At 35.1% G+C, this 26,504-nt stretch overlaps 1 protein-coding gene across 3 annotated transcripts in view; it reads left to right on the plus strand.

Moving 5' to 3' along the window:
- jar (Myosin heavy chain 95F jaguar) overlaps positions 1–26,504 on the plus strand; it is a 396,549-nt gene that overhangs the window by 234,323 nt on the left and 135,722 nt on the right. For all 3 annotated transcript variants that reach the window (XM_089239616.1, XM_089239617.1, XM_089239618.1), the window contains 3 exons: positions 261–468; positions 15,692–15,782; positions 23,967–24,117. In XM_089239616.1, the coding sequence (XP_089095742.1) occupies positions 261–468; positions 15,692–15,782; positions 23,967–24,117 (450 nt within the window). The remainder of the gene's footprint in view (positions 1–260; positions 469–15,691; positions 15,783–23,966; positions 24,118–26,504) is intronic.

Consider the following 26,504-nt stretch of genomic DNA (forward strand, 5'->3'; position numbering starts at 1 on the left):
TACCTCTTGGGTAATGTTATTTTTTAGTATGTAACTGTTATTTAATAAAATAAATTGATATCAAAGTGATACTTGTGATGGTGGTTGCGTTGAATGGGGAAAATATATTCAATGCTTCTTTTTAACTGTTGCCCATATTTCAAGAAATACGGTACAGTTTTATTTGTAAAGTGACATGTTTTGCTTATTAAAAGAACTTATTGTATTTAGGGAACTTTGTTCTGTTTTATGGTTTTTATACTGTACATATCTTTCTGCAGGCACTTTTCAAAGCCCTAGGTCTAGATGAGAATGATTTTTGTTTTGGGTTAACCAAAGTGTTTTTTCGTCCTGGAAAATTTGCTGAATTTGATGAGTTGATGAGATCTGATCCTGATAACTTAGCTTTTCTTGTGAGCAAAGTGAAGAAATGGCTGCTCATGACCAGATGGAAGAAAGTTATTTGGTGTGCATTATCTGTAGTAAAGTGTAAGTAATTTATTTTTCTGACATAAATCACTGTGCCTTATAATATACAAGGATGTAATCATTGAAATTAGAGGTATTTTGAACACATAAAACAAACAATACCTAGTACTTGTAGCCAGTCAATTTGTCACATTTAACTTGTTGCGCTCAACTCCTCGCACCTCAATTTTTTGTGGTACAAATTAATCGCAGTGTCAATTCATCCCAACTTTGATTCTTTGCTGTATATGTTCAATGCGATCTCATATGTGGGTTTTGTCTCTGATGTAAAATACGAAACATGAAAAGTGTACACTTTACTAAAAGTATCTTTTTGTCATTTTGGAAAGATAATTAAAATTAGAATTTCAATTGATATTAATGTTTAATCATTTAATTATGTTACTAATTCAAAAATTTAATATATAAGTATTTAATTATGTGTGAAAATTTAATTATGTTTGAAAATTTAATTATGTTTGAAAATTTAATTAAGAAATTTTAAATGTGTTAAAAAATCTCTTTTTGCTATGATAAAATTTCTCCAAATTTGATTTTCTCCAAATTACAGTGGAGCCTCTCTAAGTGTAAACTTGTATCTGGCCCATGGGCTCGAGCGTCCTTTCACTCAACATTTCCCACTATAGTATCTCCATAAAAGACCCAATATATTTAATTAATAATTTAATTTTCGTTATATAAGCCGTTGTTATGTGTTCTTACCTTTTATAACCATGCACGGGTGATTAAATTAGTCTGTGATATTTTCATTGCTCATAGTCCGGAAAAATGTGCGATCCTGATCACATCACCATTTTAAATTGTTGTTGTCATTTTTATTTTGTGAAAGTTCCTATAAAAAATCTCTTGTCATTTCTCTATTCAAATTAGATGATGTATTTTCCTATTGGTCGTGCTCTAATGTATATTTTTTTGAGATGATCGGTCCCAGAAGTTGGACCGTTCTGCACTTCCTTTTTCAAGTATAAATACCCGGAGTCACTTCGCATTAGCTCGCATTTATCCTCACTTTCAATTCAGTATACATCGCTTAAGGTGAAGTTGGTCGCCTTTGGGTGAGTCATCCAAAGTATGAAATAATTCGTCTCACTGGAGCTTACACATCGCCGGCTGGTTCCGGATCCATCATTCCTCCTCTCTAGTCAATCGTTGTCGTCCCGGTTCCTGTCATCGTTCATCCATCCTTCGTATGGTTCCACATCGATCATTGCTTCCGGTCGTCACCTCGGCCGTTGAGTTTGCAGCTGTTGCCACCACGTGAGGCTTCAACTCGGATTGTGACCTTCCGTCAAGGTCAATGACGTCACTGCTCGTGTGACTTGAGAAAGATCGTCAAACTCCTGTAGTTGGACTATATTGATGAAACAACGGACTTGCATTGGGGACTGGTATGAAATTGAGAAATAATTTTGTGATAATTCATTAGTTGTAACCTAGTTAATCGTTTAAAGTATTAATAAATTTACTTATGTTAAAATCTAGAAATTCTGTTGAAGTCATTTGTCTCTCTCTTATTGTGTATCGATTGCACCGATTTTGCCAGATCAGAATCCTGGGTAGTTATGCTGGGTTGTTGAAGCTGTAGCAGTCCTGTGGCGCCGCGCTGAAAGTGCCAAATAACGTGTAACAATAGTTGGAAACCTTTGGGGAATTTGCCAAACCTGCCTCTGTCTCTTATTTTTGAAACATGTTTATATAGTTGTAATTGTATAATCTTTAATAGAATTTATGTTATCTTACCTTTTATAACCGTGCACGGTTAATTCAATTTGTCTGTGATATTTTCATTGCTCATAGTCCGGTAAAATGTGCGATCTTGATCACATCGCCATTTTATTGTTGTTGCCATTTTTATTTTTGTAAAAGTTCCTATAAAAAATCTATTGCCATTTATTTATGTAAATTAGATGTTGTATTTTCCTATTGGCTGTGCTGTGATGTGTATTTTTCTGAGATGGTCGGTCCCAAGAGTTGGATCGTTCCGTATTTCCTTTTATAGGTATAAATTCCCGCCGCCACTTCGCATTAATCTGCATTCGTTCTCGCCTTTCAACTCAAAATACATCACTTTAGGTGAAGGTGATCGCCTTTGGGTGAGTCATCTGAAGAATGATATAGTTCGTCCCTCTGGTGCTATGACATCGTCGGCTGGTTCCGGACCCATCATGCTACATCTCTAGTCAATCGTTGTTGTCCGGGTTCCTGTCATCGTTCATCCGTCTGTCTTATGGTTCCTCATCGCTTCCGATCGTCATTTCCGGCCGTTGAGTTTGCAACTCTTCCCGCCATGTGAGGCTTCGTCTCGGGTAGTGACCTTCCGACAAGGTCGATGAATGGTTCCGCATCGATCATTGCTTCCAATCGTCATCTCGGCCGTTGTTTGCAGCTCTTCCCGCCACGTGAGGTTTCATCTCGGATCGTGACCTTCCTCCAAGGTCGATGACATCACGGCACGTGTGATCCGATAAAGATCGCCTAACTCCTGCAGTTGGACTAGATTGATGAGACAACGGACTTGCATTGGTGTACGGTATGAAAATTGAGAAATAATTCTGTTATTCCTAACTTATTTAATTGTTAAAGAATTAATAAATTTACTTTTGTTAAAAACTAGAAATTTCTTTGAAATCATTTGTCTCTCTCCTTTGTGTATCGATTGCACCGATTTCGCCAGACCAGAATCCTGGGTAGTTATGCTGGGTTGTCACAAACGATCCTCATTGGTAGTTGTGGCTCTTCGACGACTTTGTCCGGGTCTTCTCGATATGGACCCAGTGTCCTGAAACTGTTTCCACATATAACATCAAGCTCTGTAGCCACCTGCACTTGTGATTGCCCTGCCTCCAATCCACCGACGATTCTCCATCTCATTCTGTCATCCATACATTTGTGGCTACTCATTTTACCTGATAGCTTATAAAATTTACTAAACTCTTGCAATAAACGCAGCGAATGTTGCCAAAGAGTACGAGCACTCGATTGTGGAAAACATCTCATGCCCTTATCATCCCCTCCGTTGTCACAGCTCATGTACGCTTGCGTATTCGACACTGAATATTTGCATACTTCTTCGGTGGCATTATTAGTACTTTTTGTGAAAATAGACACAATGTGCAAACTCTCTTAATTTTGCACACGAGTGTACCATCTCTCATCATTACCTATGCGCATTATTTCCTCAATAACCTCATACTCTATAAATCAAGTTTATTACACTACTGATACATTCCGAAAACATCGAAATTTTAGTATCCATTGCGCATCTTTCACGCGTGCAAACATTGAATTTGAATATTATCATAGTCATTTTTAACTTGTGAAACTCTAGGCCCTACATTTGCAGCCAGTTCTTTGAAGTTTTTGAAGTGGCACTTTCCCAAGCCTGCACAATCGTCCAATCTGAATTTATCACATTCCTGAGCTTAAGCTAAAGGGAGGGGTCTAACCACCCCTATGATCCAATACCTCAAAAGATATTAAATTTTGAAATGCCTCCAGAGAAATTCCTGCCTACACTTATGATTGTCTTCACGTCTTCGATGTGATATTGCCTGTTCTCCCCATGATTGACAAATGTCAATGTTGTGTTCAGAAAAGTGCTCTTGTAGCGAAACTGCATGAATCACAGAATTCTTACTTACATGGGTTGCATATACAAGTGCAGTTCATTGGAAAATTCTGTCTCTCTCAAAATAAGAATATTTTGAAATTATGATGAAACTTCAATAAAATGGCTGTTTGGTATTCCATAAAAAAAAGTGCTGTTTGCAAAGTTGATCACCAAATAGAAGTTGGACGATGGTAGAAAGAAGAATAAGGTAGATAGCATGTCAAAATTGTGGATTTCATTGTCACAAAAAAAAATTCTCATGCTCAATACATTTTACAATGCCTAAGAAACAGGTGCATATGCTTTGAACAGAACATTGAATATTAGATCATCCGATCAATTCTTATTATGTCTGTATGAATCTGTATTATCAGAGATTTGCTCTTTCCTCTTAATGAGTACTATACACAATAAAAAGTAATACTATTCGTTCTTTCCTTGCATTATTTTATTCTCTCACTGTTTTTCTACTGTATCTCTGCATGCTAAAAAGTGAAGAAAGCTCCCACAAAGCGAAAACTTTCACCTCCTGTATCTATTCAGTAAAGATTATTGGTGATCTGTCCTATTTATCCAGTCCCATGGGGGAAATTTTTAAACTGTCTTATCAGCTAGGATCAATTGTAGAGCATTAGCCTTTGTCATCTTGTTTACAAATTTTTTCAACCTTATAATGTCACACATGAATAGGAAATTCTATTGATCTGAAAAGGTATTTATGCTGATGTGTAAGGATTATAAGTTACACAAAGAGAACTATATAAGGTGTTAATGTTTGTTTTTTTCCCCCTTCAACTCTTACAGCCTAAGTTTGCCCGACAAATGTGACCAGACTATTGATCAATCTGGATTAGAGAGTTTCTAACATTACTTAATTTTTTTTGGAAGAGGTTTTCTGAACACTCCCCTCTTTTCAATTCCACCAGTGTCTTTTTCCCCCTCCCCAAAGGTAGGTTTTGCAGATGTCCATGGAAGAAATCAAGCAATTTATTCAAAGAAAATTGATGCTACTGTATTGGCCAGAGCTGATCATAACTGAATGAGGCACAAATAAATCCTAGTAAGAGGAAGGATTTCAAGAAAAAGACAAGAATTTCTTAATTTGTGTCCATCAAGTTATCTGTATCTGCCCATTAGTGTAAGCCTCTGATCATCATGGCCCCCACGAGGGTGGGGCTGACAGGGCTCCAGCACTGGGGCCCATGACAATTCTCATCATTTTTTGTTTTCTCATGCTATAAATTCAATATAAAGGGGCTCGTGAAAAGTCTGATCTGGGGTTCTATAAAGGTCCCAGCCTAGTGGCTCTGCTTGAGAATGTGGGAGCCATGCTTATCATCATGCTTTTTATAGCCACTACCAGAGGTAAACACACATAAGCATTTGGTTGTTTCAAACAATGCTCATCCCGTGACCTCACACATACATACTTTCCCACCCATTTCCTTTCTCTTCGCTCTTCTTTTCTCCTTTTCGAGCCATGTGTTTCACAGTAATTTTTGATGCTTCAGTGTAACATTCATTCTGTTTGACAAGTTAAAGTTATTGAGTAAAAGCAAACCCCCATTAGTACATTTATCATGGCTCTATTGGGTGAAGATGGATTCAATGAGATAAAAGTTAACAATTCAGAGTTAAAAGTTCAGAGAGTAATTGCTCATTTTCATCAGTTTAGATGACTCACTTAGAAACATGAAATTTTTTTTGTTGCCATCAGGAGAGACAGGGCAACGACTTTCTAATTGGATTTTTGGGCACATGGGGACTGTATAAAAATTAATGTTTTTATGTTTTGTTACACACACTGTATTTGCACTCTCAAAACTGATACAGAGTAATTTTTGAATGTCTGTTGAGCATTTTTAAATTGAAATTATACTTCTACGACAGGCGGTTGATGAGATAAGGGCAGAGCTAGCGCTTGCAGGCAGGACCGTAACTGGGATTTTTTGCTGTCTAGGGCAAACATTATTTTCCCGCCCTCACAATGTTAAGATTCGATAATTTTGTAACAGTGTTCTTTGTTCCCACATAAAGCTGCCACCCGCTAAATTTTGCCACCTAGGCATTTGCCCCCCACCCCCTCTAGTTCCGGCCTTGCTTAGAGGACACCCAGTATATAAAGTTGATGAAAACTGACTTGCATATTGACATGGCCCCCACATAGGGGGCTGATAGGGCCCGGAACAGTTCTCATCATTTTTTGCTTTTTCATACTATAAATTAACTACAGAAGGGGCCTGCTAAAAGTCTGACTGAGGGGCCCTGCAAGATGCACATAATTTTTGTTAAAGAAATTATAAAAAATGTTTCTTTAGTAATTTTTTTTTACCATTACTGATTTAAAAAATAATTAAGTATACATTAAACGCTTTTCTGGAGTGAAAATTTATAGAATTTATTGGACTCCTCAAAGTTAGAACACACTAAAAAAATGTTATCGTACAGGCTGCAACTTTGGATTTGCAATATAAGAGCTAACAATAAACTTTGAAAGTTATATAAGCCAGGACTTTATTACAAAAAATTGCTGTAATTTTTTTTTTTAGAAACAAGCTTTACTAGATATTTCCATGTGATGTTACAAGCCCCTATATAATTTCATTTTCAATCGAATACTCTGTTGTGAATGTAAAAACATTGATGATCCAAGATTTTTATGTAATAATACTAATTTATATTTTTTAATTAAAATAATGATATTTTTGTATTAATCCAAAAAATTGAAAGAAATTGGTGAAAATGATAATTTCTCATTATTCTCCAGGAGATCGGGAGAAACTGATTTCCTGGGTTTCATAAACCTTTAAACACTCAGCGCAAACCTCCGTCGGAACATTTCATTGTTTTGTGTTATTTGTTTAATGTTGGCATAGTCGGGAGAGTCTGATCAGCTCTCCGGATTATGCCATATTGCCAGATTTGCGATGTAATATTTTCTTTGTGATGTTTATTAATTGTTAATGCATGAGTATGCAAATGAGATATTTTTGTTGAGGCGAAAAGGTCTTGCGAGGACGTATGGTCCTAAAATTTTATGAAGTGTGTGTATAAATTCCTCCCTCTTTGGCTAACATTTCTCCTCTTCCTTTGTTTTGTTCATTCAAACTAGAACCCTCTAGTTGGGCGGTTCTCCGTCTTGCTACCCCTTCATTTGGCCTTAGGCTGGGAAAATGATCCAATAGTTGTTCAAAATGAAATAGTTTAAGTGTCTAAATTTGTTTCCTGGCAGGTCCGGAACCGAAACTATTATTTAATCTTCATAGTTGAAAATACTTCATTGCTGATGTTGGACGGAAAATAACATAGCAGCTAGCCACGTCAAGGGTACATGTAGTAACATAACATCTTGGTGATCCGGCCCTCAACCGAGAGACCCACTGGAGCTGATCGAGGTGATCCGGCCCACAACTGAGAGACCTCCGTTGGTACTGACCAGGCTACACTACACCGAAGCGACTATCAACGTCGGGCGTCCGACCGGCAAATAAAAGACTGATTATTGACTGGCCATAAACTGGTGAGAGTGTTCCATTTTGTCAATATTGAATAGAGGGTTTTATGTTGAATAATCTAGTGTTAAAATTGTGTAACTTTTGAATCCGAACTTAATAAATAACATTTTCATGCGAAAGTTTAGTTGTGATAATTTTCCACTTGTCGTTTGCTTTTACAAATTACTGGATATTTCAAATCGGGCAAGCAACTCCCACAAGGGACGTTGCACCAGGTATGCTTTTGATATCTGCCGCAGTGACGACAACCTCATCGGATATTGCTGTTGGTACATCCGCTGTGCTAAGTACCCATTGCCATCTGCTCGACCGTAAATCAGATGCATATCAGTGTATTCCTCATTTGTGTAGTTGTAACGTTACCATTTAAGCCCTGCCGGAAATAGGCCTTTTCTAGTCATTTTTATATTTTATTACCTTTAACATTGATTCTGGGATCGATCGGCGAGATCATGTGCCGCCGATTGGCCGCCATGTTACGATCTTTTGCGCTGCCAGATGCCGATTGTCATGCAATATTTTTTAGTTCATGTGAATATGTAAATTTTCAAATGTTATGTCGATTCTAGCGCCACGGGTCTCGATACAGGTTCCGGTAAGGCGAGATGGGGAAATTTTCCCTTATATGCCGGTAGTGTGCAATGAACAGACTCATTGAATGTTGGTCCTTGATCGTTACACATTGGTCGTTGGTCCTTCGACATTACATTTCATTTCGCCTCGTTCCAGCCATGAGTTGATAATATAGCAGGGTGCTTCCGCACCGATCGATCCGTTGATTGTCCTCTTCGTCTCGTCAAAAGTGCTCCTCCTGTGTTGAAGTGTCTACAAGATGTTGGCTTTCATCTGTTAAGGGTTATTCATCGGGTTCACCTCTTCAGATGCTGTTGCATTGGAGCCTCCCCCTCTCCAGGAGACCGCACGGATAAATCAAGAAGTGAACTGTTCGCGTGACATCCAGAAGGCTGTAATCGATGGACCGATCGGGTGAGAACGTTTGAAATCTGTGATATGTTAACGCTAAAACTCTAAAGCAAATTTACTGTTGGCTTAAAATGTTGTAAAATATAAAGATTAACGCCGAATTAAAAGTCTTAAGAAAACGAAATAGTTGTTGAATCATTGTTGTCATCTGTCTAACAAAATTATTTTGGAAGATAAAAATAGAATCCGGGAAGTAACGTTACATCGTTATCTCCTCTGGACTCTGAGCGTCCATGCGTTTTTTGAAATTTTCACCGTCTCAACATGGTTTGCGCACCATGTTCTATTGCAATTTTTTTCCCTCTTGATGCCTACTAACAACCCTTCGAGTTTGTTGGTCAATTAACAAAACACCCTGTATTCCCAGGGGTGACAGCGAATACGGGAAATCTGTGAATAGCCAAAACCATAGGTTTTTTTTGTATATCTCATTTATTGAACAGCATGAGAAGAGCAGGGTAACGCAGAGGTAGAAGGGAATGTAAAAGAGGATGCAGTGATTGTTAGGGATGTTTTCTGAAACATTGTGATTTCTGTTTGTTTCTTCTTCATATTATCAAGTATGTTGTAGTAGGCTTCCTCTACCAATTTTTCTACACGTGAAGAACATACCATAGAGGGATCTATGTCATAAAAACAATCTATTGCTGATTTGAAATTGCTAATTTGAACTTTACTATGCTACTCATGGTAAACTTGTCTTCTACTTCTTTATCTTGATCTCCATCTGGTGCCGCTTCAGTTTCAAGAGCAGTCAACTGCATTAATTCCTTCTTGGTCAGTGCCTCTGAATTGCTGTTAATTAGCTATTCGACTTCTATATTCATACCATAGAGGGCTCATAATCCCCTCCCACTATCAAAAATTTATTTTTTAATGCAAAAAATATTTCTTTTTCAATTGCAATTTCAGAAGAAAATACCTTTATGTGTTGTTATAATCAATTTCTGTTAATTTCAATGTTATTTGAAGGCTATGAACTCAAAATTTATCTTTAATAAATTCATTGCGACTCACCCTCTAAGCTATATAATGATAAATTGCATGAAGGCCCTTGCCCCTCGGACCAAATATGGCCCCGGGGGTCATGGCCACCACAAGAGGTGGGCTGACAAGGCTCCAGCCCTGGGGCCCGGGAGGATTTTAATCATTTTTTTGTTTTTTCACGCTATAAATTCATCATAAAGGGGGGGCCCGTAAAAGATCCCAGCCTAGGGCCCTGCTTCAGGATGTGGGGGCCATGCCGGGGGTTATCTGATGTGGCTTCCCTCTTAACCTCTTGCCTCACGGCAGTGTTTTACGTCGGGCGTGATTGGCCTACTGCTTCTGGAGGAGTCAAATGCGTTGTGCGCCACTCGTTTTACCGATCTTCTCTTCATTTTTGTTTTCTTTCACTTCCCTTCATCGAGCTCGATGCTTCCCTTCAAACCGGAGCATGCAGATGACAGAGTAGCTGATGCGCCACGGTAGGAATACACAAATGCGTAGTTTGATTATGTAACATGTTTCTGTCGGCGCGAAATGATCCAGTTCGGTTCATGCGGCGCCAAAAACCTATGTGGGAATGTTTTTTCCCATTTTATTCTCTGTGCACGTGGAACCGCTCGGCCAGACGCAATATGTAAATCGTGAGCGGCGTGCTCTCACCCTCACGGGAGCTCGGCTTTATACTGTAGGCTGGTTTTTTCCGCGTCTATGTCAGGATTGTTTTTTTTCTCCCTGAGATTGCCGGTTGTTATTTGTCGGCCGTTTTATTTATGTATTTATTTTTTTTATGATCATAAATGATCTTGTTTTTTCTCCTTGCAACTTTTATGGAATAAAAGCTAGAGTTCAAAATATGAACTTCCGATCGTTGTTTTTTTTCTTCAGTTCAGTCGGCACGCTCTGGCCCTCAACAACAAATACCTCGTTCTAGAGTAGAAGTCTTTCTGCTCTAGAAGGTATTGCAACAACCCACTTCTAGGAAAACCCGGCTTTATGGTAGCATGTATCCTGTGATCGTACGTAGACGTATTTGGAGTCGTTGGAAGTCATTAAACTTTTGTACTAGGTATTTTTTCTGGAGGACTTGAGAAATCAATATCTTAGAAAAAAAGTTTTATAATTTTTGCCGAAATAATTTCAGCCTTTCGGTCCGTAAGTGAGCGAAGCTTCCTCTGATTACTGTCAACCATAGGCGGAGATTGACTTGGAAGTCTGGGGGGGGGGGGGCACGATGATGATGATGTCAATTCATATGTAGAGCCTCAATATATATTCTTATATGTATTATTATTACTTTACTTTGTACATTGGCTCTCTCTTAACAAGCACGCTCTGGTCACGTGAAAGAATCTCAGTACATTCTGTACTGTAACATGAGATGATCACGTGACCGGATGCCCCTTCGGAGGGTCCGAAGGGCCATGTGTGTGAGAACATCAGTTCAGCTCCAGCTCTCACATGAGATGCACCAACGTCGTCTTTATCTCTCTTAATATATATACCATGTAAATAATATCTTCTATATAGCATCATAATTAAAGATAATGTATCTACAACTACGTCTCATTCATATGGAGTCAATTGCGCTACCGTCACCACTTAGCATTAGATTCAGCACATATATATATATTAGATCAGTCAACTTCACATTCCCCCCGCCCGTATCTCCGCCCATGCTGTCAACAAAATATTTATTTAGGAGTGATGTGAAGCGCTTGTACAAGGTTCTTTAAAGAAAGAAAACAAAAAATGAGTAACAAGTGTGTGTATACTTTTTATTGTGTGGCATCAAGATTGGTTACTGAGTGTGCCAGACAAAAATGTCGCCAAATGCAAGCTGTACTTCAATGGGTGAATCGGCGCTGAAATCCATTGAGCTTATATTACTGGAGGGAGTATGACGCAGTGCCATAACTAGGATTTTTGTACTGTCTTGCTGCCCCCCCCCCCAATTCTAAAATTGCCACCCGGGGCAGTTGCCCCCCGCGTTCTAGTACCGGCGCTGGTATGACCTCAGTGGTCTACATCATTCCTTGGAAGATCATGTGATGCGTTGAATGTCGGCGCTTCTCCGTTATTTTCTAATGGCATCCATAGTTGTTTAAAGGAGTTTAAAACAATAAATGAAAGAAATAATTTCAGTATCGATGATATGATTCCAAAATAAATGAAAGAGAGTTCCAGAATTAATAAAAGAGATAGTTCCAGAATCAATGAAAGAAAAAATTGCAGAATTAATGAAAGATAAATCCAAAATTAATGAGAGATAATTCCAAACTTAATGAAAGACAAATTTCAGCATTGATAAAAGAGAGAATTCCAAAATTAATAAAGCAATAATTCCAGAATTAATGAAATTTTAGAATCATTAAAAGAATTCAGCATTAATGAAAGAATTTCAGCATTAGCAAAAGAAAGAATTTCAGCATTAGCAAAAGAAAGAATTTCAGCATTAGCAAAAGAAAAAATTTCAGCATTAGCAAAAGAAAGAATTTCAGCATTAGCAAAAGAAAGAATTTCAGCATTAGCAAGAGAAACAAATCCAGAATTGATGAAAGCAATTATTCCAAAAATAATGAAAGGAATAATTCCAGAATTGATGAAAAAATTCCAGAATTAACGAAAGAAATTTTTTCAGCATTAATGAAATAAATTAATTCAGAATTAATGAAAGAAATAATTTAATCTTTTTCTATCTTTAGAAGAGTTCTTTTTTTTAGTCTTTAAAAGAAAATTAATTGCAATATTTAGAGACGTTTCAATGAGGAAATTGATAGGCATGAACTGTGTTATTCAATGTGTCATATGTTTTTTATGATATATGTGTGTATGTGGCCTCCTTTATTCATTAAGGATCATGTGAAATAAAGTAGGTAGAAATGTCATCTCTGAAAGTTTCAATCAAAATTAAATATGCGCCTATTCATGTGAAAAATATGCGTTTGTAAAAAAAGTCCTTGAATTTTTAAGTTTTACCTTGAAAAGTGCTTGAATAGTCCTTGAATTTTTTTTCGTTGAAAGAGTACGAACCATGTTTAATGCTGGAATTATCGCTTTCATTTATTTTAGAACTGAAATTATCTCTTTCACACATTAAACTGGAATTTTTCTTTCATTAATACTGGAATTTTTTCTTCCATTAATTCTGGAATTCTTTCTTTCATTAATTCTGTAATTCTTTCTTTCATTAATTCTGGAATTCTTTCTTTCATTAATTCTGGAATTCTTTCTTCATCAATGCTGAATTATCTCTCTCATCAATGCTGAGTTATCTCTTTCATTTATTTTGGAACTGAAATTATCTATTTCTTTAATTCTAGAATTTTTCTTTCATTAATTCTGGAATTGTTTTTCGTTAATGCTAAAATTAGCGCACTCATTAATTTTGGAATTATCTCATAGATGCTGATATTATTTCTTTCATTTATTGTTTTAAACTCCTATTTATGCCATAAGAAAATAACAGGGGATTGTGTGTGTTTTCACCGAGTCATGTGATCTTCCAACGAATTATGTTGCAGACGACGTTTGCAGCACTGCCAAGGCAAGCTCGATGGTGCAAACAACGTGTCCGTATTTCAAGATTCCGAAAACTTGCGTCTCCGATTGGTTAAAAAATCCAAACTATTTTTTAGCTCAAAATTCGGTTTTGTAATCAATCTGAGACAACGCTGGTTTTCGGAATCTGAAATACGTACACATCATGTTCACACCCAAATGCAGAAAATCTTGGCAGAACCGGCATCTTGATGAATTATACAAAAAAAACTGGAACATACAGAAAGGTTTCCTATAAGTTACAGTAGCAACGCCGAGGTTGATGTCACAGCATGACTCAAATGACATCATCGAAAGTGAAAGTTGAAGAGGGAAATTTTAGAGAGCCCTGGATTGGCGCAGAAGCATCAAATTTTCTCAGAAAATCAACGTTATGGCACAGTATGTAGCAGGAAATTGCTAATGGCGCAGCAATCCCATCCCTGCATATAGCTTCTGTTGTCCCCTTTTCCCCGGACCATTAAATAATCCATGGAGGAGGGGTGATATTGGCCACATGTTAGGGTCCGGGAAACACTAACCTACAGCTGTTTGGAAATAGTGGAGGTGAACACACTGTTTTGGGGAGGCAAGGCAAAGGCATTGTAATTGAATGTTCTGACTTTCCATTGCTGGGTGAGATGCCTCCCTTCCGCCTTGTCAGGAAAAAAACATGAGGTGGGGACTGAAGTGAAAAGGAAAAACTTCTTTTCTCACAAGCAAAGAAAAAGAAAGAAAAATAGGGAGAAATATTCGCCATGAACACAATTTTAGAAAAACTTCCAAAGACAAAAATTTCTCAGCGAACCGTTTTCAAACCAGCCCAATTTGGCGGGAAAACTGCCAATCTGGCAACTCTGATAGGGGATGTTGCTTTAGCTGTATGAAGAGAGGAAGAAAATAGGTGACCTTGAGAAACCCCATAATCTCCTAGAAGAAAAGAAAAACGTAGCTACCGGAAAAGCGCAATAGACCGAGGTCTCTTTTCGCTAAAAAAGTAGAAAAAGTGACCTGGGCCCGAAAATACGTAATAAAAATGACCAGCTTTTAAAAAAGTGACTTTTAGGGGAAAAAGTGATCCGTGCCGAGCCCTGTATGTATTGTATTAATCTGAGTGTGAAGTTATATAATGTATACATATACATTTACCGAATTGCCCACTCTGTACTCAACCAATGCCTCCTCGTAACAAGAAATCAGAAATCCACACTGATAAAAAAAAAAATCCTCACTAACAAATATTCATCCATTATCAGTTTCTCCATTTCAGATTTGACACTTGCAGAACTTCCTGAAAACACACACTGCCCAAGATGTACCAAAGAGCATTGAGAAGTTTTGTGGTTTCAAAATTGTTGCACTTCTTGTCAAAATCTCTATGATTTGGGGGGGTGGCTCTACTTGTAAAAAAAAGTATTGCCATGATTACTGTTTTCACTAAGCTGCGCCCATGCATGGCAGCACACTGTGAAAAATTCATTCTGAACATGCAAAAGCATGACATACACTGAAGTTGGATATCATATACCACGGCATCTACCATTATGGGAAAGTTATGAAATGAGAAAACGTCACAGAAGTAAAATAAATCACAAAAAGTGGTCACAGATTTTTTGATGAATAAGTTTTTGGATTTTTTCTGGCATTGATTTTATGACTCCAAGAATCATGGCCTATTATCAATCTTCCCATCACAAAATCGCAATTGATACCTGTGATTGTGTAGTGGTGGTCAGCTGAAGATGTTTTTTTTTTTCTGGTTTTCAGACTTTAGAGCATAGTCCCCCGAAACTTATTGTTCCATCGCCCCCTTCATCAGCAATTTGTTTCCTCTCATTGCCTCCCAACTCAAGTGAACCCATAAGATCCTATGTTAAGTCTGTAGCTTTTATTGCCTCCCTGGACCATTCCATCGCCCACTTTGGGAAACACTGCTTTAGAGTATGAACATGAGTCAGTTTCCAGTAAAAAAATATATATATATAACCACAATGACCAGCAGACACAACCAAGGTTTCTATCATCAATCATCTTTGTGTTAAATCTAAATGAAATGTTTCACTTTGCTAGCAAAAGAGCTATTCCATAAAATAATAATTGTTAAATTGCTAATTTTGCCAAATAATCAGTGTTAAAACCCTGATGTTACCAAATAATGAGTTAAATTGCCAATGTTACCATATAAGTAAAGAGAAATTATTATATCTATGGAAATATAGCTCTGGAATGATAATTGAAAAATAATTCAATTTTATGACCTTCATATTCTGAAGTAAACATGAAAACAGGGTGAAACAATGTAGGTTTTCTTTCTGATTGGCATCTTTCGGAAATACTTGACCAAATTTTTATAGCATCAGTGATGTCATGCTGCAACTTGTACAGTTACAATTGTGACTTCATTTTGTTTAACAAATTTGTGAAAAAAAGTTTGACTTACAAAGTTTTTATATTTTCTTATGATAAAAATTATTTTTAAGGATGCTTAGTAATTCAGGATATTGTTTTTATATTTTATTTCACAACATTATAAAAATATTATGATAAAAGGGTATAGCAGTTGGTACAATAGAATTTTTTTTTGTAACAGTGAAGAATAAAATCATATATCGACAACAGAAAATTATAACTATTCAGAAGAATTTTCGAATGTGTTTGGCGAAGAAGAAATTCAGACCAAGGTAAATTTTCTACTTTATACTTACTTTTGAAGATTTGATTCAAGTTTATTTTTATCAACCATTCCATTTTCTGGTCTGGGACTTCTCTAAAATGAATTATTATTTTTTATTCAATAAAATTGGAAATACACAATAAAATTTTTAAAAATTTTTTCTTGCATTCATCAATGATTTTATTTTATCCGAAGTGAGACTGATTGAAGACATGGGATGTTGTTATATACCATTTATTAATGAAAACATATATAATGGGAACTAACTGGATTAATGAATAATGTATAGAATGTAGACAAAGACATAATGCAGCAACCGGCAATGTGACCAGGATTGATACAAGACGTAAACACACAAACTTTGTCTATGTCGAGTACATCCTGGCTGTTTCTTGGTTGCAGTTGAGTACCTGAATTCTGGGAGTCATCAGGTTTTTGCTGATGCATTCCTGGATAACAAAATTCTTGCCATCTGGGTGGTTGTTGAATATGTTCATCAAAATCCTCATTATCATCAAATTTGGTAGTTGGTAAAAAGGAAACTGACTTTTTTGGAACCTCTGTTCTTCTCAGTTGATCAATGTGTCTTTTGAAAGCATAACCATACAGTTCGATTGTTGATATAACATCGGGCTTGTATTCTGTCTCCCACACTTAATTGTCTAGACTTGATTGTGTGTTCAGTGTTCTTAGTGTGCTTCCTGGGTCGAAAAGCATCAAATTGAATACAGATATTGCGTTGCAAATACATTTCAGCTGGAGTTTTTACCATTTGACAATGGAGTGGCTCGATATCAAAAAACTATTTCTCTCACTTTTGCATGTATTGAATTTGGCTCATTGGACATTGTTTTTATTATAAATAATGTTTCAAGAACTGGTTTAACATTAATAACTGATTATTTATTACTTTAAATGTGGAGATACATAATCTAAGCACTGGCGTGAAAATGCACAAACAGCTTACTCGCTGGAGACACAAAAACGTTGTGTTGTGTTTACAAAAGCACTGTTGTCACTACATGATAGCAAAATAACACCTTTAGTTTTTAGCCTTTTAAATGGCTAAGTATATTTATTACAATACTCCCCCCAAAAAATATGAAATACATAGGTGATTATATAAATGCAAAACAGAAGTTAATGTTCATAAATCAAACGCAAAGACTTTTTCCAGTCACACAATGGATATCGACGAGTCACTGGTACAGTACTTTTATCAGCAATATCATGACTCACCAGATCACTTTTTGTTGCACAGTTCTTATGAAGAGCAGAAGAATTCACTCCACTGTCTTTGACATCTGACTCAGGAATACAATTGTCAGAGCTAGATAAAGATTCGCTGTCATGACTGAGATTAGAAAGTGATGAATGAGTAATGTTCTCATCAACAGGAACATGTGTGATCTTTCACTTGCAATTGATTTCCTAGGAATATCACATTCGGGTCATTCCATTTCAAATCACCCAGCAAAATGCCAAAATGACACCCATGGTCGCAGATTTTTATAATTTTTTTATTTGTTGCTTTCACCATCCTTACTAACCATGTGAAATATTATTTGCATATGTCTAAAACTTTTTGACAGAAAAAATGTTGGAATTTATCAAAAAATGACTTTTCCGAAGCTCGATTTTTAAGAGGCATTGTTTGAGAAAATAAATCATAACTTTTTCAATTTTCAATATATTCAAGAGAAATTTTCACTAAAATGTTCACAAAAACGTATAAAATATGAATAAAAAGAATTCATACACTTACTGAAATTTATATTCAAAAAAATTAACTTTGTTTTTATGGAATTTTGTGAAAAAAAATACAATTTTTCCAACACATTTTTGAACCAGAGGCACAGCAGTTACTAAAACAACTTTTATTTTAAATTTCTGCTAAATATATGAAGTAAAAGTCTGGGCAAAACAAAATAATGGTATTTTGGCCGTTAATATATTTATTCTGGCTCGCAACACAAAATTCGTCGAAATAAGACTGGGTCGCTCCTATTTCAAGTCAATCAACTAGATACTGAAATGAAAACCATCATCCCAGATTTCAATTGTTATTTTTTGTTTATTGCTTTTACCATTCTTGTTGACCATGAAAAATTTCATGTACATATGTTAAAACTTCTTGAGAGAAAAAATGTTTTCTAATGTTTATATATGAAAATATATCATAACTTTGCAAATTTTCAATTCATTCAAATGATATTCACACTAAATATACTCACAAAAAAATGCAGATTATGACCTAAAACAAATTTAAAGCTTATTGCAAAAAAATCATTTAAATTAAATTCGATTTTTTTTGTAATTAATTTTTTAAAATTTTTCTATCATTTTTTTTTATGCGCAGCATGAATTTTCTAATTTTTAAAAAAATTTAATCCTATTAATATATTAAGTAAAAGACTATAGAAGTATAAACATTATTTTGACAGTTAATACATTTGAGTCATAAAACACAATTGTACTTACATGACTCCATTAATTATATTTGTACATTTTGACTGTATATAAAGATTCATGCTTAACAAAAAAAAAAAAAAATTTAGAGTTGATGCAATAATTCAAAAACATTTAATAAATTTTAAAATTCAAGGATTAAATAAATTCATGAAATAGTTAGAAATGTTAATGAAAGGTGTCACATCAGGGTTGGTGGAAAAAAAGGTTTTTGGTTTAAATTCATACTTAAATTAAATTAATTTAATGTTGAATAAAATAATTTCAAATTTAACCTTCATGTTGAAAATATTCTTAGAAAAGTGTTCAAATTCCAAGTAATTAAAATTACTTTAATTAATCTATAAATATTTCTTATGATGCAACGAAAGGGAACTTTTGTAATTTGATAATATATTTTTGCTTAAATAATTATTTTGTATTCAATAAATCCAGATATTATTGTTAAACATATAGATGTATTTTTAAGTTATTTTTAATATGCTTAATTATAAAGATATTTTTTCAAAACTGATAGTTAAAAAAAATTACTTTGATTATTAGAACATATATTTTATAAACATATAAAATTTAAATAACATATAAAACATTTAATTTATATGATAAATAATGGTAAATGGTAAAATAGTAAAATAATGGTGTGAAAAAATTCTACATTATCATATTTTGAAGTCTTTTAAGAATAAAAATATAGGCGTATTCTTTTTTTCCAAGTAATAATAAAAAATTGCTGATGAATAGCTAGAATTTAAGGCATCAAATCCCAAAAAATAAAATAATTATCAGATACAACCTGATTGTTGTAGCTGAAGCAGATGGAAGAGAGTAGAACGGCAACATTATGTATATAGTGCCCGGTGGTGATATATTAGATGTGATGTTTCTTGTGATGATGGTTATAACAATAATAATAGTGTTTGTGAAGAAATAAACTATGGCACACTGGTCTTTTAAACAGGGCAACTGGTGTCTTATTTGATTATAAGACTTTATCATCTCAGCAGGTGATGATAAAGTCACTGCTGTTGCTTCATGGAGAAAACTAAAACAAGCTTTAGAACCCAACTGCCCCCACGTACAAATGATGCTAGTCTCATTTATGATCTTGCTGAAGACAAAAAAGGGCTCCATAGAGTAACCCAGTGGTTCTCAACCTATTCTGACTCGCGGAGCCCTTTCCAACGTATAATTTCTATGGCGGAGTCCCGAGTTTGGCTCGAGGAGCCCTTTTTAATATATAACTTATATGGTGGAATCCTTCAGACCTTTTTATTTATTTATTAATCAAATTTATTGATTTATTTTACTTTCCTCGAGCTGCTGCGGAGCCCCTGGGAAGTGCCCAAGGGCTTCGCAGAGCTCCAGTTGAGAACCCCTGGAGTAACCTAATCCAGGGTTAGCAAATGTGATTAAAATTAACTTGAAGTGAAAAGTATTTCTTATTATAACAATTTCCATTTTAGCTAAATATTTTACATCATTCTGGAATCCAAAGTAAAATGTCAGAAAAGACACTTTTTAAAATTTTTAGTGTTGGAAAAGAAACTGGGTCTGACTGTCATAAAAAGTGTTATGTAAAAGTGGAAAATCTATTACCCTTTACATCATTGGAACCATCAGACATCAATCCTTTGATCTTGAGGAGTGGAGTGAGTTCTGAACTTTTATCTACTGTGTGTGAGCATCATAGAGCTTTTTTCTTAAAGAAATAGGAAACATACCAGAAACCACGCTTTAATCCTTTTAAATGTCAGAAGAAAAAAAAAGGTTTAGGAATAGTAAACTTGTACTTTTCACAGAAAATAAATACAATAGATAATTGTGCAAAATCTATTCCAGGGCAAAAAATATGTCATGCTTGTTGGGATAAAGTGAATAAGCACAATAAATTAGGTGAAGAAACTGAATACTGTAAAGAGATGAGCAGTGATAGTGATGTAGAGATTACTAACTTGCAAATGTCAATTTCTAAACAAGAAGCACTTGAAAAAATGAATTCATTTCTACAAAACAGGAGAATCACCAATTAAACTTCATGGAGTAGCTTCACAGTGCAAGTCAAACTATGCCAAGAGAAAAATTGAATCTGCCTGTAACACTTTAAAATCAAAGGTTTCTAAAGTTTTTGAAGCATCACCAGAAATTAAATTTCAAAGCACACTTAATGAAGATATTAAACAGAAAGCAAATGATATGGATATTTTGATAGAGTTGATTAAAAAAAGACTCAATTCAACCATCACAACAAGGGAAAAACTGCAAATTTTAACTCTGGCCCTTGCTTCATCGAACAAGGAAAAAAATCTGTGAAGAGTTCAATGTCACTGAATATGCTGTGCGAAAAGCACGAGAGCTTTTAAGAGACAAGGGCATAATAGCTTTGCCTGAACCTAGAAAAGGACATTCCCTGGATAAAAATGTAATAAATACTGTCATAGACTTTTACCAATGTGATGAATACTCAAAAATTATGCCAGGGTCAAAAGGATAAAGTGAGCATTGGAAAAAATGTATACAAACAAAAACGATTTTTATTGATAAACCTAAATAAGCTTTATTCAGCTTTTAAGTTGGAACATCCAGATCTAAAAATAGGTTTGTCAAAGTTCTGCATGCTGTGACCCAAATGGTGTGTGCTGGCAGGTTCTTCTGGTGCACATTCTGTTTGTGTGTGCACCATTCACCAGAATGTAATGCTGTTGCTCCATGCTTTCTCAATAGAACAGACTTATCATGACCTGATTGTTCATTTAGTGTGCTCTATAAATAACCGAGATTGTATGCTTCGCCATTGCTCCAAGTGTCCATCAAATGAAAGTCAAATGCTTCATAAAAGAAAAATTTGAAGAATGGGATCCTGATGATCAAGTCACTTGGATATCCACTAATAGGACTGAACAAGTTCAGGTCACTGACTTTAGAAGATTACTTGGAAAAGTTGATGAAAAGCCTTGAAGTACTTGTACCACACTCATTAATAACCAAATCTCAAGCCAGATATTTGAAGGAAAACAAGGTTAATCTGAAAATTGATGAGACTATTTTGTCTCACTTGACTTCAAAGAAAATTACTCATTTGTCATCCTGGATGAAGCACAAGGTTACCATGGACACACAACAGTTGTTGTCTCCATTCAGTTGTAATTTATAATCGTACAGCCAATGGTGAAGATCTGGTCATTTTAAGTTTTTGCATAATATCAGATGATTTAGAGCATGATGTTGCTTTTGTCTACGAAACACAAAAAATAATTGTAAAATACATCAAAGAAACATTTCCGAGCGTAAAAAGCATTCATTACTTTAGTGATGGGTGTGCAGCCAATATAAATATTGTAAAAATTTTATCAATCTCTCTAATCACAAAACTGAATTCATGTTAACAGTCAAATGGTAATTTTTTACCTCAAGTCATGACAAATCTCCTTGTGATGGTATTGGTGACACTGTAAAACACTTAGTTAAAAAACAGGTCTTCCGATGTGTCCTGGAAATGCCATTGATTCAGCTGAGAAATTTCTTTCTTTTTGCAGAACAAAAATTGAAAACATTAAATTCCAGATGATTACAAAAGAAATGGTAGGGGAAGCATTTAGAGATTTGTTTCACAAAAGCAAAAACAATCCCTGGCACACGTAATTTTCACCACTTTACACCACTATCAGAAGATTCCATCGAAACAAAAATAATTACTTTTGATGAAAACATTTGTCTTATCTTTAATTTCTCAGACAAACAACCATCAGTGAGGATGTCACATATCAGTGTGCATAACTTTATTGCATGTACTTATGATGATCATTGGTTTTCGGTAGTTTTATCTAAACACGAAGATGAAGGTGATGTTAAAGTTAAATTCTTACATCCCAATGGCCCTTCTAGATCTTTTCACTGGCCTTCTAAAGAAGATATCTGTTTTATTCCATTGTGTAACATAATTGCTTCCATCAATTCTCCAATGACGAAAGGATCTGGAAGGATATACTATTTCCCAGAGAAGGACATGAATTCTATTAATCATCAATGTTTAGTGCTGTTGAAAAAAAAAATGCCCTCGAAATTTTATGATATATTTTCATATATGAACAATATTGCTTGAATGGTTAGCATTAGAGATGTCATTCGTGGCGTTAGAAAACATTTTTTCTTTCAAAAAGTTTTGACATATGTACATGAAATTTTTCATGGTCAACAAGAATGGTAAAAGCAATAAACAAAAAATAACAATTGAAATCTGGGATGATGGTTTTCATTTCAGTATCTAGTTGAATGACTTGAAATAGAAGCGACCCAGTCTTATTTCGACGAATTTTGTGTTGCGAGCCAGAATAAATATATTAATGGCCAAAATACCATTATTTTGTTTTGCCCAGACTTTTACTTCATATATTTAGGAGAAATTTAAAATAAAAGTTGTTTTAGTAACTGCTGTGCCTCTGGTTCAAAAATATGTTGCTCACAAAAAATTCCATAAAACAAAGTTAACATAATTTTTTTGCATATAAATTTCAGTGAGTGTATGAATTATTTTGGTATATAGTATTGAGAAGGCACACTATGGCCCTGGCAGCCAGGTCAAAAATGTTCTTTAGCAGCGGTTTTGCTGGTGTTGCAATGCGCATGTTAATAAAAGTTGTGCTTACCACCAGGGTTGGATAAATAAAAAAAATTTAGGTTTCAGCCAAATTAGGAGTGAAGCATGTTATCCACCAAGAAAAACAGTTCTAAGTAATGTTTTTTTCACTTTTTCTTTGACTTCGTGACAAATTCTCATGTTGGAAGATACATTATTACAAAATCAAAAAAAATTATCTTTTACTTACCCTTTATTTTAGCAATGATGCATATAAAATTTTCGGTGCCAAAACTGATTATCGAGTCATCTGGGATTCACACACTGATGCTGTTGAAGTGTGAAATGATATGGTTGCACAAAATAGATTATACCACTGGCCAAATACAGCATCATCCACTTGTACATTTTAAAGGTTTTTTTTCTTTCCCCAAAGAAAATTCCATTGCTTCATTCAATGGATGCATGAAAATTTTAAGCCATTCTGACCAGCAGTTCTTATTCGTGTTTTGGAATCATAACTTTAATTATGATTGTCTTGTGTATAGCTGATTATTTTTCATAAATCCCTTTCTGTTGTACATCCTAATCAAATGTTCACCCAGTCCATGTTCCAAGGAATGCTAACTGAAAATTATTTGGACAGGGATCACCGGCCACTTTGCGAACTGGCCATTTTCAGGCTTTTACTACTGTGGCTGCAATCCTCATTCATGAATTTGTTTAAGATAGAGCATCAGAATGTAGCGCAAAGTTAGAAAATGCAGTAAAAATCAAAAGTTTTGGTACTGTATATAACTAAGCAACCAAGATACTTAGTTTGAAAGAAAATTCATATTTGGGCCACTTTTATGAGATTTTTGTAAAAAACCACTTACATCATCTTACGCCATTGAAAGATATACCCCAACAGAATAGAAAATGCGGTAAGAATTAAACATTTTGGCTAATAATGAACCATTATGATATTTTTCAAGGGACAAAATCACATTTAGGCCACTTTTATGTGATTTTTTGAAAAAAAACCATCTGGTTGAAACCAAAGTTTGAACGAAACAACCCTGCTGTAACAGAATTGATTTATAAATATTTTTGTATGTTGTCTCCACAATAAAATATAAGCATATTCATGTGATACCATTATTTTAGGTATATGGGTATTCTGAAGCTTAAAGGTTTGCATGAACAGGTGAAAACTTTGTCAGCTGTTGCAAAAGAGCTAAAGAAGGATAAAGAACTGTCCTTAACAAAAGTCAAAACACTGGAGCAAAGACTGGATGATGAAGTGAAAAAACTAAAAGTATGTGGGTATAAAAATTTAAATACAAATTATATATTGGTAATGTTCATGGACAAGCAGGGCTAATGCCACGTCGTGTTGCCGCACTTCTGCGGGCTCGCGGGGGCCCTATGTGATATTAGACAGGTTTACCAGTTTTTTTGGCTCTTCAGTGTATATACCATTGATTCTGAATGCCATAATAATCACAATTACTTATAGCAGAGCTTGACAAATTGAAAAATGAATTGTCACCAGCCTAATATCATAGAAGCCAAGCATTTTTCTTTCTCCGTCAAAGACAATCCAAAATTGCATATTCTTTTACTTGTCCGAGACTTGAGTACTCTTTTCCATACCAGCAGAGATGGGACCTAAGAGATTATGTCCCTCTCTGCTATTCATACAAAGGCTTCAACTGCTGGCTGATGTGAAGATGAATCTCTAAGGAAAGAGGTTCATTTCCCAGGTGAGGCGTCTAGCGCACTCACCTGGCAAGTGATTGGATGTGGGTTTGATTCCCTGCAGAGGCTGTTGAATTTTCTTTCCTGGATTTATCTTTGCATCAGACAGCTGTTGAAGCATACGTGCCATAATTTCTGAAAATTTTGTGCTTTTGTCAGACCTCTAATTCAGTTATACATGAAAAATTTAAGGTGCCAATGCCATTTTTTTAATCGTTATGGTGACCTGACAGCTGGGATGAAACAAAAATAACACAATTCCCAACAAGGATGATGGAGAGAAAAACCATCGCTGAGAAATGACTAGTTTCTATGAAGCAAAATAAATCTAAGAAGAACCATCATGGATTTCACTATATAGAATAGTCTCGATGAAGCAACCAGTCACACTGGGAAATAGTCTACCTATCACAGTATTCAATGAAGTTCAGGAGTCTGCATGGAAAGTAAGTCCTCAGACACTAAATCGGGTGTTCAATATGTGAACGTCACTATACATAAAAAGAGTTGCAACAGTCTACTGTGCCAAGGAACTAAATATTAGAGTTAAAACTATGTTAAATCATGAGATTAGTGGCAGTGAGTGAGTGAGGAAACTCAATCACAAGCCATATGTAAACAGATTTAAACAAAAGAAATTTTTGGGCTAGTTCAGCAAAACCTATCCGTTCTTCAAATGAAAAATGCTATGCCACACAAGGAAATTTTCATAATCAAGCAACATAAAAATTTCACAATTACATAACATCAAAATGACAACACTCAACAATACAGGACAAGCTGGCGAGGTCCGCTCAATGGTTCTGAGAAAAACTATAGCATGATGAAAACAACACAAAGACCAAATCTCTCTAGCGCAGTGGTTCTCAACCTTTTGGGAACCGCGGCCCGGTGAATCAAATTTCTATGAGTCTACGGCCTGGTCTGGAATAGCTTACTCTTTCATAAGTTAATAAATAATAAACAACCAATTACCTTTTGATTGTGAGCTAATTATTTAATTAATTAAACCTCTCTTCAATTGAATAATAAATTCAAACCCTTTTAATTAGTTGATTAATTAATTTAAGCCCTTTTAATCAGTTGATTAATTAATTAAAACATGTTTAATGAATTGAATCCATTATTATCTTATGGAGTGATGCAACCTTTTTTTTTCGGTAATGTATTAATAACGTGCAGACAAACATAAACGAAGAGTTTCATCAGCAACTGCAGTAAATATCCTCATTGCTTAGGTGCCGGAACCTGGGTACTGAGGCTGTTTGAGCGCCCCAATATATTTTAAGACGTGGCTGAGCCACCAATAATCAATATACAATGCAACCATCCACCCCCTCTCCTGCATAAGGGCTTGAAACCGTATATACGGGACAAATGGCAACTTTCAGCCCCCCTCAATGTTTTTTTCATTTCGGTGCCTCTACCTCATTAAAAGATTCAATTGGTCATACATAAATCAATCTAAAAATATCTTAATATTCAATTTTATAGAATAGTTTCGCATAGTGTGTAAAAATACAAAGTTTTCATTCATAGTGGGCAATGGAATTTTTTGTGCTGACATCGACACAGCACTTATTTATTAGCACTATTTTAATAACTTAATTAGTGTAAAATATATTTTACGATCAAACTTTGTATTTAATCTCAGCTAGAAAGAAGGTAATGATATAAAATAAAAATGTATATATTGTAACTCACCATAAACAAGTCCACTGAAGAGCAGAAAATTGTTCAGTTTTGGGTGAGACACTCTTTTCGGTATATTCACGATAGATGCGTATGTTAAATTGCGTAACTTGATAAATTACAAAACTTTGATCACAATTTTTCTACTCTAAAACTTAAACTTTTCTCTATTTTTTAACAAAAAATTTAGATTTGTGAACCTATCCACACTGGAAAAGAAATCAAAACAAAAACCCTCGCAACATAATTCAC

The sequence above is a fragment of the Pholcus phalangioides genome, unplaced genomic scaffold (assembly GCF_987345545.1).
Source record: "Pholcus phalangioides strain wild (caught in Gottingen) unplaced genomic scaffold, Ppha-v1.0 ptg000011l_1, whole genome shotgun sequence".
Taxonomy (NCBI): Eukaryota; Metazoa; Arthropoda; class Arachnida; order Araneae; family Pholcidae; genus Pholcus; species Pholcus phalangioides.